This window comes from Halichoerus grypus, chromosome 4 (assembly GCF_964656455.1).
Source record: "Halichoerus grypus chromosome 4, mHalGry1.hap1.1, whole genome shotgun sequence".
NCBI classification, from domain to species: domain Eukaryota; kingdom Metazoa; phylum Chordata; class Mammalia; order Carnivora; family Phocidae; genus Halichoerus; species Halichoerus grypus.
Genome location: NC_135715.1, coordinates 2,651,136 through 2,667,187, shown reverse-complemented (window position 1 = coordinate 2,667,187; position 16,052 = coordinate 2,651,136). Strand labels below are relative to the sequence as shown.

The window sequence follows — 16,052 nt, the reverse complement described above, 5'->3', positions numbered from 1 at the left end:
TGGTTGTTCTGGGACGTCTGCTTCTCTTGCCATCTCTAGAGGGAAGATGCTGGGGCTCGTAGGAGTATCTGCGCATGTACATCTTCCATTAAACAATCAGCAGTCCCTGCTCTGATCCCATTTGGTCTTCTACAGTGAATGTCTAAGTTAGCGTGCTTCTACTCTTCCAATTTTCCTTCAACTGGCAAAGCCAGATTCTCACATTCTTTTGAAAATTTTTAGGTGTAGATAATTTCCTGGAATTTGCCGAAGAGTTTGAGCAGTGTTATCTTTAATGTATTTTTATCCCGGAAGTAATATTTATTACTGTGACGTCAGTGATAATGGCCAAGTTTCTGTGAGCATTATGTTTCCTGAGTAAATGTTATCTGTTAAGTTTTCCTTTTTGGCAACAGAAAGTGATGTGTTAAAAGTTTTTAAAAGCATAAAAATTTGCCTCTTTAAGGGAGTGTGATTGAAGGCTGACCTTGCCATTATTCCAATAACTAAATTCCGTTTTGCTAAAGATACAAACACCATCTTGCTTTTTATAAATCTTGCTTATAGTAAGTCTGTGATTTACTAATATAAGTTATCTGCAAACAAATTAGTTTCTTTTGCATATTTTATTTGTAAATGCATGGAATAGTATCCAATAAATTTTATCAACCTAAGATATGAAAAGCATACAACTTAAGTTCTCCTTGAAATATTTCTTTTACTCCGTGAGACACATTGTTTCCAAATCACTTTTTTTTAAAAAAGCAGTCTCTTGTACAAAAAGTAGCCAACCATAATGGCCTTTTAAAACATTTTTGTGCATAGTCAGAATTTAATACCAGTGACCTTGATTCCCGCACAGTTCTTCAGCTTTTCCCCTGGAATGAAATTCTTGGATTCCTTTCTTGTCAACTGCACTCCATCCTGTTTTATGTGTTGCTACTAATGAAAACCAGAATTTTTCGCTTTTTGCAGTTCCCACAGAACCAAACCATAAAGTCAGTTTTCTTTCTGAGCTAAATATTTTGCTTGCTCTTGGTTCTAGCTGAGTTCACTGAATCAAGTGTCGGGGCAGTTCCAGTGTTTTCTAGAACAACTCAGAATACTGCCAGCTTCATTACAGCCCTTGGCCCTTGGCCTCGTCAAGAAAATCATATTGAAAACATCTGAGAGGTGCGCTGCTATTCTGTGGGACTTGTGTGAAATTAGTTCATTAGATAAAGAAAGCACATAGCAAAGGGGGTGCACCTCAGGATGGCCACTGGGTTCGCCAAGAGTGACTGTCTTTGTGTCAAACTTAAAATCCGACATCCCTGGAATATCCATGATTGAATACTTACCTGTCTGCTGCACTTCTCACAACATCGGGAGAACCTGGAGGCATAAAATAAAGCCTACAAAGTCCTCCGAGGCCTAAATGCCCTTGACCTGGTCGCCAGGGACCCGGGGGCACATCCCGGGGGCACCGTCCCGCTCCACAGGCCCAGGATGCAACCGGCCGCCTCCTTCCACGCTGGCCTTCCACGACGCCCCTCTGTCCTTCCCCTCTTAGCTCGCTGGCCATTCTCCTGGAGGTGGCTTTGTTGGCCCTCCCTTGGGTCTGCACCCTCCACCTGGCTGGAGTCCGCGGCTTCCATGAATTTAAGCTCCAGCTCTCCCCAGCTCTCCCCGTGTCTCCGGCCCAGGTCTGCACTGAGCCCCAGACTCGCTCAGACTGTCGGCCCGTCCCGTGGCCACCCTGCTTGGCTCACAGACGTCTCTATCCTTGTGCGTCCAACTGAACTCTGGGTCTCCTGCCACCCAGGTCCCCGACCTGACCTGCCCTGTGCTGGGCCTCACCCCTCCCCACAGCCCCGGGAGCTCGGGCCACAGCCCTGGGTGTCTGTCGCGCTGACACCTTGCTCCCCCGCACCCTGGACCCTCTGCCTCTTGCCTCTGCTCGCTGCTCTTCACTCAACCACCGTGAAGCCACCACGGTGTGTGGAGTGGGTCTGCTGGGTGACCAGCCTCTCCTCTTTCTCTCTCTGCTCAAGTCTCTGCACAGGGGGCACGTAGATCTTTAACCTGTACATTTGTGTGACTTCCCTCCTCAAGACCCTTTAGGGCGCCTGGGTGCCTCAGCTGGTTAAATGTCCGACTCTTGATTGCAGCTCGGGTCATGATCTCAGGGTTGGGAGTTCAAGCCCCACGTGGAGCCCCGCGTGGAGCCTACTTAAAATAAAACCTCTTTGATGGCTCCCTGTTGCCCTTGGGATAAAATCCACGCCCCTGGCATGGCCCCTCCACCTCCCCTCCAATTCCTGGCTTCCCCCCTGCTTCAGGGGCTCGCGGACACACCCCTGCTGGTGCCCACACTCAGCCGCTCTCTCTTCCTCTTCAGGTCCGAGGCTTCGGTCCTAGAAAGGGCTTTCCTGTCCCCCTACTTGAAATGGGCTTTCTCTGTTACTCTCTGAAAGCCCCCGTGCGCACAGCCCTGGCCATCCTTGGACATTCTGTGTTGGTCTGTTTACCAATGTGTGTCTGCACGTCCCACATCCAAACCATGAGCACCGCGAGGGTCTGCAGTCCTCCCTCCGGGTTGCGCGGCTCCTGGCGCATGGCTGGACGCACCAGTGCGTGAATGACAGACACCGTCTTAAATGTGTGGTGAAACCAAACGCACGGGACAGGAGTCGCTGCCGCCTTGCCATAAATGTAGTTACTTAGGAGTGCTCTGACCTCCAGGTCTGGTGTCGCTTTTCCAAGCAGAGAGCAGATGCCCTTAAAATCGGCGTGTCCTCTCCTCCCGGCTTCCTTGGTGGCCTCTTTCTCTCTGCCTGCCAGGTACCAGGAGGTGGGTATGGCAGCAGGTACTTCAGTGCGTTGGGGGTTTCTGGATCTGGGGCTCTGAGCACCGCAGGGTTTGGCAGCGAGGACAGGCTCTGGGGGACATTCCCATCCTTACCCATCAGTGCCGGTTCCCGGGAGCGTGATGCCTCGTCCCCACCACGAGGTGGCGCTGCCGTCGAGAAGACGCGGAGAGAGTTGTAGGCCTGAGAGCCTGTTTCTTAGGCTTCCCTGTATCCCTGCTCAGAATTACGGGAGCCTGGAGACGGGGCAGGACTTCTGAGGGGCCCTGATCCTAGCCACTGGGGGTGAGGGTCGGGAAAGGGGAGGTGGGGTGCTGGAGTGGGATGGTCCCAAGTCGTCTGCCTTAACCTCACAGACCCGCGTGTGCACCTGCCCGAGGGCAGAGCAACAGGGAACCGAGGTCATTTTCATATCTTGGTTTGTTTTGGTTTTTTGTCTTTTGGGGAACCCGAAGTTGTGTTGGTCTTAAAGTATGAGTCTTTAGGACGTAAATAAAATATGTGGTTGATTACACAGAAATATCATGAAGATGTCAATTGCTCCTTCAATCTATAAATGCCCATAGATTTTTTCTGGACATGAAAATCGCTTTTTTTAATTGTTATAAAAGAATGTGTTTAGTATTCAGAGTTTCAAACTATATGGAAGACCAGAAATAAGAAAGTACAGTTAGTAAAAATAAAACTCTAAGAAACTAAAAAAAAATAAATTTTCTTTAAAATAGAATAAAATACATGGCTGAAATGTGAAAACCTTTCTTTGGACTCCGTGCTTCTTAAAAGCAAAGGTTTTTATCTCTAGCCTTCAACAGGAAAACTAAACTCATAAGCTCTTGCTTCTCCCTCCATCCCTGGGGGGCTGCGGCCACAAAGGGGTGTCCCGGAATGGAGCTGCATCCGCTGTTGGGAGACCTGGGCGGTGACCCTTCCAACCCTGGGTTTGGGGAGACGGGGGTCTCCGTGCGGCACTCATATCCCTGTGGGTTTTCTCCTTAGGTTTCCTTTTCGGCCTTAAAGGAACAGAAGGGAGCGTGGGCTACCCTGGGCCTTCTGGCTTCCCTGGGGCTCGCGGACACAAAGGATGGAAAGGTAAGGAACGTCATCGGGAATGCTGGAGGCAGGGCAGGAAGCCACTCCATTGTTCCGTGGTGTTACCCCAGGGCTGAGGTGCGTGGCGCCCACCACGCTGTCTGAGCACCCAGCCCTGTGCTGGCCCTCCTTTCTCCCGTCTCTGTCTCCCCCTTCATCACTGAACCTTTGGGGGGTGCAGAGCCCAGAAGGGACAGAAAAGAGGAGCAGTGACTTCTTGGGCTGAAGCAGATGATTCTTCTAAGCGCTCAGCTCAAAGGCAGCATCTCGAGCCCCGCAGAGTTCCAGAGAGCGGTCGTCACAGCTCATGTCTCCCTGAGTTAGGGATTAGTCACCGGCGGGGACAGGACCGAGCAGGGTCCCCAGCATCTCGCCCCCAGTTGGTGGGCGAGGTGCGGTCGAACGAGCCGGAATAGGGAGTTTCTAGTAAAGAAATACGCTGCACCCAGGGGACGCTGCCTTTCTGGGGAAGGGCCAGCCCCGGTGGCCCCAAGCAGTGCACCCTGACCTTTGTGGCACATGTGGGGTGTGTGGGTGCCCGGCGACGGACGGGGCCAACCGCAGGATTCAGACACCGCTGTATACCCCTCGTCCCCGTGAGCCACCTCCTGTCACCTTCCATGCCACCAGCAGTGGTCTCCCGGGGCCCTGCCACAGCAAGACAGAGAAGGGAGGTCGAGTATTTCCTGCCTCCCACCCAGAGTCTTGGCCTCTGGGCCATGGCTCCCCCTTTTCCCCAGCCCCCGGAACCCTGTCTCCCCCCAGCCCCTGACCTAGGAGGCCCCCGTTTCTCAGCTCCACACACACCTCGGTAAACGGCATGTTGTTTAGCATCTTGGGGAAACGTGGCAGGATTCCGCATCCCGGGGAGTAACTCCTGCTCCTCATCTCGGAAACAGTCCCCACGGAGCACGGAGCAGACGAGGTCCCGGAGTGCCTCCTCGTCGGGCCAGCCCCCACCGCCCTGGACTTCTGTCCCCTGCACAGCCAGGAAGTGTCTAACGAGTCTTTCCCTCTGCCTCACGCTGCAGGTGACGCTGGGGACTGTAAGTGCGCAGAGAGTGATCAGTTCATCGGGGGGCTCCCGGGGCTGCCAGGCCCCAAGGGCTTTCCCGGCGTCAGTGGAGAGCCAGGGAAGAAAGGGAGCCAAGGAGACCCCGGCCAGCACGGCATCCCTGGGTTCCCCGGGTTCAAGGTGAGGCACCAGTTCTATCGAAACTCATAGGACGTCCTTGACTGCTTTGGTTTATTAGATGAACATAGATTTAGACCAGCAACACTCACAGGCCCGGTGCTCCAGAAGGAAGTTGAGAACGGCACAGCCACTGTGGAAAATGGTTTGAGGTTTCCCCAGAAAGTCGGGTAGAGCTGCCGTATGCCCCGCAAGGCCCACCCCCCACCCCGCTGCGAACCTCAGAGAATCCAAAACACGTGTCCACATAGAAACTTGTGCACAGATGTTCAAACTTACGGCTGATAAAAGCCGAAAAGTAGAAACAACTTAAACGTCTATCAGTTGATGAACAGATAAGCAAAAGGCAGCGTCCCCACACAGGGGACTATCCTTCAGCCCTCGAGAGGACAGGAGCTTGGGCACCTGTTACAGTGTGGACGAGCCTCAGAAACATGCTGAGTGGGAGAAGACTGTCCCAAAAAGAACAGATGTCATATGATGCCATTCACAGGAAGTGTCCAGGACGGGCAGATCTAGAGCTAGAAGGCAGATCGGGGTCTCCAGGGGTGGCCGGGGGTGGGGGGGGGGGATGGGCAGTGAGTGTGTCATGGCTGTGAGGTCTTCTCGGGGCGGGGATGAAATTGTTCTGCAATTAAAGATTAGTGATGGTTATACAATCTTGTGAAAATACCAAAAAAACCCAAATTGTATGCTTCAAAATGGTGAATTTTATGGTGTATGAATTAGATCTCAAAAAAAAAAAACACCAACAACAATAAAACACCTAGCATCTTGAATGTAAAACATCTTACTGAACATTCACCTTTTGAAATTTAGTACAGAAACGATTAAGCGTTTTATGAAGTCACCCTTCACGGGATAAGAAGTGAGACCTCCAAGTAAACCATGAATTTCTAGGAATGCATGAAACTTCCCTGCCCGTGGATTCCCCATGTGTATCAACTAAGCCGACTTTAGTTCACGTCTATGAAAAGAGCATCTGTAGCTCTTTCTCTGGCAAGAGGTTTTAACCAATGATTTCAAAGCCAATTTTAGATAAAGGCAAAGAAAATATGCTTTGTTATCTATTTGTTTATTTTACTTAAAAAGAGAGCTGCAAGAGATTTAGAAAGTGAAAAGTCTATCATTGTGCTTAGCAATAGAGGAAAAATTGCTCAGGACACCGGGCCAAGGACAGAGCGATCTGGCTCCGTGACCTGGTGCTGGGGAGGAGCAGCCCCACGGAGCTGCTGACACGGAAGGTGGTCGCTCCTAACTGCTTCGTGGCACGGGAGCTTTGCAGGCGAAATGAGATCCAAAGCACCCTCCGCTCCATGCCTGCGAGGTTTTATCCAACTAAAAATAGTAGGCACTATGTTTTATCCTGGTTTAAAAATGATGCCGTCTCCAAGTCCTGGCTGTCTTAGCTCGTAGATGCAGATGCGTGAGAGTGAGAGTTGCAAACTTACGAGGGGCAAAACTGGTGGAATCTTCGGTTGTTTATAAGATGATCAAATATTTCCTAGAAGCCAAATGGACCCCATTTTGTGCAGCTGGGATGTCTAAAATCTTCCCCCCAGCTGTAGGACGCACATGCCCACGGCATTTTTGTTCAAAGACCTGTGGCATTTTGTTTGTTGTCTTGCGTTTAAGTCCACGTTTGTGGGTCCGGCAACCTGCAGCAGCAGGAATGCCTGGGATGGGGTTTTGTTTGTGTGTTTTGTTTTTTAATGTTTGTACCGGTAGAGTCTGGGAGAGTGTGTTTGAAGTCGGGAGTCAGTCAGTAAATGAGCTCATCCGTCCATGTGTTTGCCCAGCATACGAACTGAGCACCGTCTGCGTGCAACACACTCCTGGCCACGGAAAGAATGCTGCCCTTTTCTGCGGAGAACTAAATCAATAAGTCAAGTATCTGTGGAATTTCTCAGGACATTCCATTTCATTAGACCAACACTAAAAGTTCCCACATTCTTGCAAATAACAACCAAGATTTGCCGAAAACCAGCACATGACACATTCTAACATCCTGACCGCTGACCTGCTCATTTCTGCCCACTGAAGGGCCTATGCTAGATTTCACAACCTACAGTGTGAGTGTCCCTGTACTCAGCTTGTCTCTAAAGGATGATTCTTTTTTTTTCCAGCCTTAATTTCAGTCTGGAAGACAAGCTGTCCACAAAGGACACTGTTGCTCTCAACATTGAAGGAGCACAAATTTCCATCCTTTGTACTTGGAGGCTTAGCACCTGCTCAGATTCTAAATGACGTAGTTAAGAATTAGCAACCTTGTGTTTGTTTTGCTTCTCAAACTCTCAAAAGTTCATGAGCGTGTGAATCCCTGGGAGTTGGTTGAAATACAGATTCTAGTTGAGTGCCGGGTAGGGCCTGAGGTTCTGCGTTTCTGACAAGCCCCCAGGAGAGGCCGATGCTGCGGGTCCGCAGACCACGCCGGGAGCGGCGAGCTTCTGGTTTTCACTATACAGCCACATAGGGCTACTTCCATTATGTTTTAATGATGATCTGAAATTTAGAAGTCAGTCCCACTGGCCACCTTCAAGTGCTCAGTGGCCGTCTGTGGTTGGTGGCTACCAAAGTGGACGGCCAGGGACGGAGCGTCTCTCACAAGGCAGAAAGTTGTTTGGGGCAGTGCTGGGCTTGATGGCGGGTGGGGGCTCCCAGGCTGTACGCAGTGAAACTCCTCACCTTAACAGAATGAAGGAGGAAGGCGTTGTGTGTTTGTTCCCACAGGGCACCCCTGGCCACGTTGGACCTCCCGGGCCCAAAGGGGTGAAGGGGGATTCCAGAGCAGTCACCACCAAAGGTCAGTGTTCAGGGCCCGGCAGTTCCTGGACCCACAGTCCTCCAGCAGCTGCTCCTGCCTGAGTGGCCCTCACACCGCAAATCCTTTCCCAGGTGAGAGGGGACAGCCAGGGGTCCCAGGTGTGCCAGGGCTGAAAGGTGACGACGGTGTCCCAGGCCGCGACGGGCTGGATGGATTCCCAGGCCTCCCGGGAGCTCCGGTGAGTCGAGCAAGGAGGGGGCTGCACCGCCCTGGTCCTGATGGGTCTGGGCCTGCGCCCCTCGGACGCCCGCGGCGCTGACGCTGTGCTGAATGCCGCGCAGCCCGGACTGTTGCCACGAGCAGCAGTCCTGCCCTGAGGAAACAGGGAGGTGGGTTGGAAGCCAAGCCCAGAGGGCACAGGGGATGGTGAGAGTAAGCAGAGATGCGTCCCGGTGGAGCACAGACGGGAGTCTGGAACGAGGCCCCGGGCGGAACCCGCTGCAGGCTCTCCGCCAGGTCCGGGGGCCTCGGGTGTCCCTTGGCTTGTAGACGGCTGTCCTCCGCCTGTGTCTTCACATCGTCGTCCCTGCGTGCGCGCTGTCTCTGTGCGCGGATCTCCCCGTCTGTGGGACACCAGCCTCCCCTTACTCTGACGGCCCCCACGGACCCCGTTTCCAAAGCAGCCACGTTCTCGGGCCGGGGTCGGGACTCCAGCATCCCGGGGGGACGCGGTTCCACCCACAGCATGTCCTTGTCAGGGCCTCACAGTGCGGTTCCCCGCGCCAGCTCGTTGGCCTCATGCCCAGGCCAGGCCCGTTCACTCCACCCGGCTCGTTCCCGCCACAGCACTGTTCGGGCTTCAGAGCACTTCTCTTGGGCTCTTGGAAAACACCTGGATTGTTAGTAGCCTGGTGTTGTTTTTCTAGTTACAACCCTGAGAACCATTTTCAGAAAGAGTGGGTGCAGCACAACACCCCGGCCCGCTGCTGCGTGCCCGCGCCCGCGCCCAGCATGTGCCGGCCTCCCCCGAGGCTCGTGCGCACCAACGGCGGGTCCGCCTGCGGTCCTAGGGTCTCCGCGGGGCCGGGAGCCGCGGGAGGGTCAGAGAGGTGGGATGCTCAGGAGCACCGATGGGCTGCCACCTGCCCCTGGCGCGTCCCAGCCTCACGCGCGGCTCTCGGGCGGACGGGCTGGGGCTTGGCCACCTTGTGGCACCGGCCCATTCAGACGCGCTCAGCACGGAGCCGGCCGCGTGTCTGCCCCCGCTGACCTCAGTCCCCTGACCCCGCGCCCACAGCCCCCTTTTATCGCTCCACCGCCCCTCTCCTTCTGTACCTACTAGGCACTTACACCCCCAGGGGGCCCCCGCTTCTTCGATCCGGTCTTGTCTCCTTGCTCCAGTGAGCTGCTCTTTCTGGTCCAAATCAAAGACTGTCTTCCCTCTCAAGATGGATCGCCCCTGTGAATGGGGGATACGTCCCAATACCCCATCTAGCAGTAGGAACGGTGTTCCTCCGGCATTAATCCGAGCCTGTGCTGAACTGCTCCCATCAGAAGCTTCTGTGAACGAAGGTCCCAGCTGGGGGACGCCAGCGGCTTGGGGAGAGGACAGTAAACACTCAGACTGATATAGAACCTGCCTTGATTTCGTGCTTGGTGAGACCGTGACGGCAGGTGCTGCTAATGTCCGCTATCCTGCTCCGCGTCCGCCACACCAGCTCGGGGGAACGGGAAGGAGAAGTGGGATATGGCTGCCTTTGAGGTTTACGTGGATTTTAAGAGATAAACTGAATTTTCACACAGGGTGATGGCATCAAAGGCCCCCCAGGGGACTCAGGTTACCCAGGAGTACCTGGCACTAAGGGCGCTCCAGGAGAAAGGGGCTCCCCGGGACTGGGCCTGCCCGGCCCCAAAGGCGAGCGTGGTTTCCCCGGAGATGCCGGATTACCTGGACCACCAGGCTTTCCCGGTCCCCCCGGCCCCCCAGGCACTCCCGGACAAATAGGTATGGAGGAAGCCTCTCTTCATCTTTCAGTCACGGGACACTGGCCCCAACACCCACTGTCCTTCTTTGGCAATGTGTAAATTCCCCCAGGGGTCCCGTGAGGATGCGTGTTGCACCATCAGTTCTTGGCATGTTCAAATGACCCTGACCGCGGGACTTTCCAGGCCCATCAGACTCTGGTCACACTTGGATCCTCTCCCTCGGGTGCTGGGGTCATGGGGGCTCTGCACAGAAGCTCAGAAATGGGGCTTGGATTCCCCGCCAGCCCGGCCTCCCTGCAGCACACACCCGTGGGGAGGTCCCTAAGTCTCAGCCGCCTCACTCCTGCATTTGTCTTGTTCCCAGACTGTGACACAGGTGTGAAAAGGCCCATCGGAGGTGACGGACAGGAAGCCGTGCAGCCAGGTACTGTAGTGAAGACCAGGACGCTTTAGGACCCTTCAGAGCTTTTGGGTTATGAAGTGTGTGACTCACCAGCAATTGCTGTGACCTCCGCGGAGAGCCTGCAGGTGCAGTAAGAAATGCAGATGGTGCAAGGCTTGGAGGGGCACGCCCTCGCGTCCTCTTGTCACCAAAGGCAAGGCAAGCGTAATGCAGCGTAGGGTTACCTGGTTTTCCCACCAATATGAGGCATCAAGCTACAGTATTGGTAAGAACTCAGCAGATAAGTGTGGTCACACTGAAATCTATGCATGTATTCATCCGTGTGTGTGTGTGCGTGTGTGTGGACTGTACGAGGAGGGGTCTGATACCTGTCAGAAGAGAATGGGGCCGAGCGATGGATAATGCTAGAAAGAACCGGGGCTGATGGAAGGGGACATGTGGTGACCCCGAGCCGAGGCCCAGAGGTGGCGAGGTGGACAGGAGAGACTCCATCGGAGGCTGAGCCGCCCGGCATTGAAGGTGCACTGAGGAACCCCAGTGGGAAGCCAGGATGAGTGCAGGGTATGAAGGAAACTTCGCCAGCCTCGGTCAGGATTTTGAAGAGGTTTGTGCGGAGTATAGGTTCTCCTAGAACGTGAGCATGCAGCAGGTTGCGAGTGGCCGCTGAAAGTTTGGGTGTGACTCTCAGGATCGAGGTCAGGTTGCAGAAGTGACGTCAGGGTCCGTGGGTCCCTGCACGAGGTCAGGGCGGACGTGTGGGCACAGATCAGGCACTCGGGGTGAGGGTGCAGGGCGGGCACTGCGGTGCCTTCAGAGAGGGGCTGGGAGGGCCCTGAACGTGAGACTCTGCAGGCCAGAGCCCGTGACCCCGGAGACCTCTGCTTCCTTTATCCTGACGACCTGGGCTGGCCGGTGTGCAGCCCGGGACCCCTAGCGCCGCACAGGAGGCCAGACAACACAACACCCCCCACCCCGTGATGCCACCCCAACCGGAAGTGGCCACAGCCCGGTTTCATTTCTCACGGCTCACAGCCGCTCAGCGCCGTGGCTAATTCTGGAAGGATTCAGAGTCACAAAGGAGAAGTCAAAGAGTCCCTTTAGCAATCGCTGGCCACCTCCATCAAGTGGGGAATGTCAGAGGAAGACAGGCAGTCCCAGTGGCAGACTGGGATGGACCCAGAGTAGCTCAGCGGTGCCAGACGACGGCCCTCAGTGCGGGTGACCGCATCGCCAGCCCGGTGCCCGGCCCGTTTCACTGCACTGATCTCTCTGGCCCTTATCCTAAAATTCTGATTCGTTACACAAAGAAACTAGACCTTTATTTACACTGGAATCAAGATTAATTAAATCATTAAATGACTCTGATCATAAAACAGTGGCCGCTTTTCATGGCAGCCGCTTCCGCCCTTGGCAACTCGTGAAGCGGGGAGAGTCAGCGTGAGAGACGCCCCAGCTCCTCTCTTTTCCTCTCCTCCAGATTGTGTCGGAGGGCCCAAGGGATCGCCAGGCCTGCCGGGACCCCCAGGCCCCACAGGTAAGTGGGAGGCGTCTCCCCCCTCCTCTGTGTCTTCGCTGTCCCTGTCCCTCTTGGCTCCTCTTCTTGCTGCCCCGCCCTCCTCCCCCCCAGACGTCGCAGACCGTGGTCACTCATGTAGGGTCGCCCAACCACAGCATCCCCGTAAATCGAGTAAGGTTCCAGGTGGCAGAGCCCAGTGCCTGGAACCATCCACGTGCCCAGTCGCGGCATGGCTTTTCAGATAAGAGCTGGGGTCTGGGCAGCCTCACCCCTGGGGGACCCCCAGATGCCTGTGTCTGTCAGCCCAGGAGAGACGAGTCCTCGGACCCCGGGAGCTCCTCCTCTGGCTGCCGCAGGGCAAGGGAAAGCGCCCCGATCACTCCGATCACTGACTTGGTGCTGAGAGCATGGGGCACGCGGCTCTTCCGCTAGTTAGCGGGGGGGCCTCGGGCACCTCTCATCCCTTGTGGGTCTTAGTCTTCTTGGCTCTACAAGAGGAATAATACAGGTGTTCTGGACTCCTCCCGCTTTGCAAATGACAACCTTAACACTGCACATGATACACTGTGGGGGAGGTCCTATATAAACTGTGAAGTGCCGAGCTAGTGAGAGACAACCCCAAGACTGGAAAAGTCCGTGGCTTTATGGTGCGCATCCCCGAGCTCAAGGGCTTCTCCCAGGCTCACAGTGCGCAGGGTCTGGGGCCAGCAGGGCGAAAGGCACAAGTGTTATTTGCACTGAAACATCCCCGGGCTGCCTTCTGAGGACCCAGCATGCATCTCCCTCATTGCATTATCCGCACGGCACTGTGACCTTCTCCCGCTCTAGCTCTGGACGTCTGTCCGTCCACAGACGCCGACCCAGCCACCAACGGCGGGTCCCAGGGGTAGCAGCCTGCGGAAGGACGGTCTTCAGCAGCAGCTGGGTGGAAGCAGGGCCCAAAATACACATGAGCTGCGTGTGAGGAGGGTTTTGATCATGTTTTGACAACATGAAGCTTCACGAGCTCATAGATTCCACATCTCTGGTGCAGACTGATACTCCATCCAGAACGTGACTGGGGGCTTGCAGAAAATGGTGTGTGGTGTTTCCCGCACACACAGATCCCCCAGAAGGGCCCTGGCCCGTGACCCCAAGGCCACAGGAGAGCTCAGAGGCAGCATGTCGGGGTTCTGTGTCCTGTCTTCATTTTGGGTGCACCCGCCCATAGGCCTGACTATGATCACCTTTCAGGGACTGACTGATGAGTTGAGCTCACCAAATGCATCTTCACTTCAAACAACTTGAGAAATGCGTCTTTTGCTTTATTCTGTCTGTCGAACCTTATCCCCGTGTAGGACGTCCTCTACGCAAAGCCCTTTTATTCTGTTCCTCAGATGAAGGGAATCTCTGAGCCTCAGACCAGACAGACACAGAGACACGCGTAAAAAATATCTCGAGTTTGCTTCCCATGAAAAGGGTCAGATCAAAGACATCCAAAAGTACAGGATTCGTTCATTTAGCTGGTCTGAGGTTTCCTCTGCTGTTCCGTCTAAAGCATCCATTCCAAGTACGACAAGTCAGCGTTTCTCAGATCTGGGAGGACTGGCTCTGGGTAAAGGATTTGGCCAAGTCTGGAGGGAAGGCTTCTACCAGTGCCCTCCGGGGAGGGCATAGACGGACACAGCTGCGGGGTCAGTGGGGTTTGCCGTGGGCATGGCCAGCCATCAGAAGCGCCCTTTCAGGTGACATCCCCCCGCCTCGTTGTTTCCCAGGCTCACAAGGACCGTGTGAGGTCAGCTGCTGAACCTGACCATCTCCCATACATTTGCTGCTGGGGTTTGCTCATGGGGCTCTGACGGGTGTCGTGGTTTCTTTGGGTTGTTTAGGTGCCAAGGGCCTCCAAGGGATACCAGGACTCTCGGGAGCTGACGGAGCACCAGGGCTCAGGGGTCTCCCCGGAGACCCAGGTCGTGAAGGATTCCCAGGACCCCCAGGTAAGGCAGGGTCGGACCCCCACGCAGCCCCTAGGTTTGGGAGGCGACTGCATGTGACATGGGTGCCCCAGCTGTCTTGTCTTTGGACACTCAGAAACTGTCAACACGTGCTTGATGACCACTTTGTTCCTTGGTTGGGAAATTTAAAATTCTCCACCTTCCCATCACTCATGTCATGCTGGAGTTTTGCGTAAGATCCCTCCAGCTCCTACAGGGAAAAGAGACAGGTGTGCAGAGCGATTTTCTCTGGTTGATGATGAACATTCTGAAGGCAACCCAATGCTGTCCTCTTCTGAGTCTGTCACCAAAGGCACGAGGCCCTCAGGTCGTCGACTCCAATCTCTCACTCACCAGACAGCACACGAGGGTGTCTATGCTCCACTGAGCTGCTCGCTCTCGAGCTTGCGCTCGTCTGAGCAAGCGCTCATCTACATTTGACACGGCGAAGAATTACAGAAGCCGTCGGTGACTAAAAGAGCATACGCCTTTTTCCTGCAATTGGAGGGAATTCTGTCCTCACTTGCACACATAACGTGGAAGGTCCAGGGGAGGTATTCTTTGGGGAATCTTAGTACAACAAGGAAGCCCATGAATTATGAAGATTCAGGTCCAAGAAGCAGATGTTTCTAAAGGTCTTCTGCACTTGAGCTACATCGCGGGGCTGGGGGCCAGACGGTGGAGCGGGGCGGAAGGCTGTGGGTCCCAAGGTGGGAGACTGGGCGAGGGCTTGAGCTGAGGCCCCCGACTGCCAACCTTGCCATTTGCAGCCTCTTTCTGATACCTGTCTTGGCCCATCACGATGCTAACCTGCAGTTATGGGGACGACCCATGTTTCCTTTCAGGGTTCGTGGGGCCCCGAGGATCCAAAGGTGCAGCAGGCCTTCCTGGCGCGGATGGACTCCCGGGTCCCACTGGTCTGCCAGGCCCCATCGGGCCCCCAGGGGACAGGGGCCTTCCCGGAGAAGTTCTGGGAGCCCAGCCCGGGCCCCGGGGTGATGCTGGACTGCCCGGACAGCCCGGGCTGAAAGGCCCTCCAGGAGAGAGAGGCCCACCTGGATTCAGGGGTAAGTCCTCATGGAGGGAGGGGAGCGGGGAGCCCAGTCCCACGGCACCGTGGCGCCCAAAGGTGGGTCCGAAATCCCTCCCAGGATTTGATGAAAACCACAGGCTGTATGGAGTGCGTGTTGCTTTTTCTCCCCCACACTCAGTACCAGTATCCCTTTAGAAGGTCTTAGGACACTGATCATCCTGGGTTTACGTTCCATAGCCAGGACGGGGTGGCCTTCTGAGCTTTCACACATACAGACTAATGATGCTCGTCGTCTGTTCTCAAGCTGGGGGGGAGCTTTCTGCAGAATGTGTGGTGCTGGTGTGAAGGGAAGAGGCCGTGCTGAGGAGTAGGGCGAGGCAGAAGACAGAATGACGTGGGGCCCAGCTTAAGTGGCTGGTGTGAAAACTGACGGAGTGGGACATTTTAACGTCCGCAGCATCATCGGCGTAATGTAAGGAAGTAGTCTGGTGTGTGACCAGGGCATCCAATGGCTCTGTGAATCCAGTTTATGCAGAACTGGCATCTGAACCCCAAGCACCCTTGCTCCGTGGGAGACTGGAAGTCACTGAAGAGCAAGCATTTACGTTCGGTGCGCCGTGCACCGGAGACCGCCAGACCGTTGGTGTTGCCCATCGGATACGGAGATGCAGGAAGAGCCGTGACTTCACGAATCGACTCCTCGTCTGTCAACGGCCCGGCTGTCAGTGCTGGCTCCCAAGCCCGGGCAGAAGTGGTGCAGGAAGCGGGTGGCCCGTCCCCCCAGTGTCATTGGGCCTCAGAACACTCAGGCGGATGAAGCCTGGTTCTCGACAGGCAGGTGAACTCACCAGGCTCAGGAGCGCCACTGGGTTCTCGGATGAGCCTGTCTGTTTCCAGGAGGTCTGAGTCTGGGGCTGGGGGAGGGGGGATGGGGCAGGGGGTCCCATGTCGATCACATCCCCACTGTCGACTGAAGAGGAGGACCCCCAGCCTGGGTGCCGGGCTTCACCGAGAGATCCACTGGGGGGAGGCTGAAGAATTGAAGGAGGAGCCTGAGAGGGCCAGAGTGCACACACACGGGCTCACACTCACGCACGGTCCACACACTCGTGCACGTGCACCCGCACACTCATGTATACACGTCCACAGGCTTATTCACACATGCACATGCCTGCTCGTACACACGGAGACCCACATGTGTGCCCACACGCTCTCACACGATCACGTCCACACATCCACACTCGCCCTCTTACACATCAAGCAGGTAC

At 55.1% G+C, this 16,052-nt stretch overlaps 1 protein-coding gene across 2 annotated transcripts in view; it reads left to right on the top strand.

Annotated features, from left to right (window-relative positions):
- The window catches only part of COL4A2 (collagen type IV alpha 2 chain), a 169,083-nt gene that overhangs the window by 133,087 nt on the left and 19,944 nt on the right, over positions 1-16,052 (top strand). For both annotated transcript variants that reach the window (XM_078070082.1, XM_036091057.2), the window contains exons 21-29: positions 3,825-3,917; positions 4,949-5,112; positions 7,840-7,912; positions 8,005-8,111; positions 9,677-9,878; positions 10,224-10,283; positions 11,740-11,796; positions 13,647-13,754; positions 14,597-14,818. In XM_078070082.1, the coding sequence (XP_077926208.1) occupies positions 3,825-3,917; positions 4,949-5,112; positions 7,840-7,912; positions 8,005-8,111; positions 9,677-9,878; positions 10,224-10,283; positions 11,740-11,796; positions 13,647-13,754; positions 14,597-14,818 (1,086 nt within the window). The remainder of the gene's footprint in view (positions 1-3,824; positions 3,918-4,948; positions 5,113-7,839; positions 7,913-8,004; positions 8,112-9,676; positions 9,879-10,223; positions 10,284-11,739; positions 11,797-13,646; positions 13,755-14,596; positions 14,819-16,052) is intronic.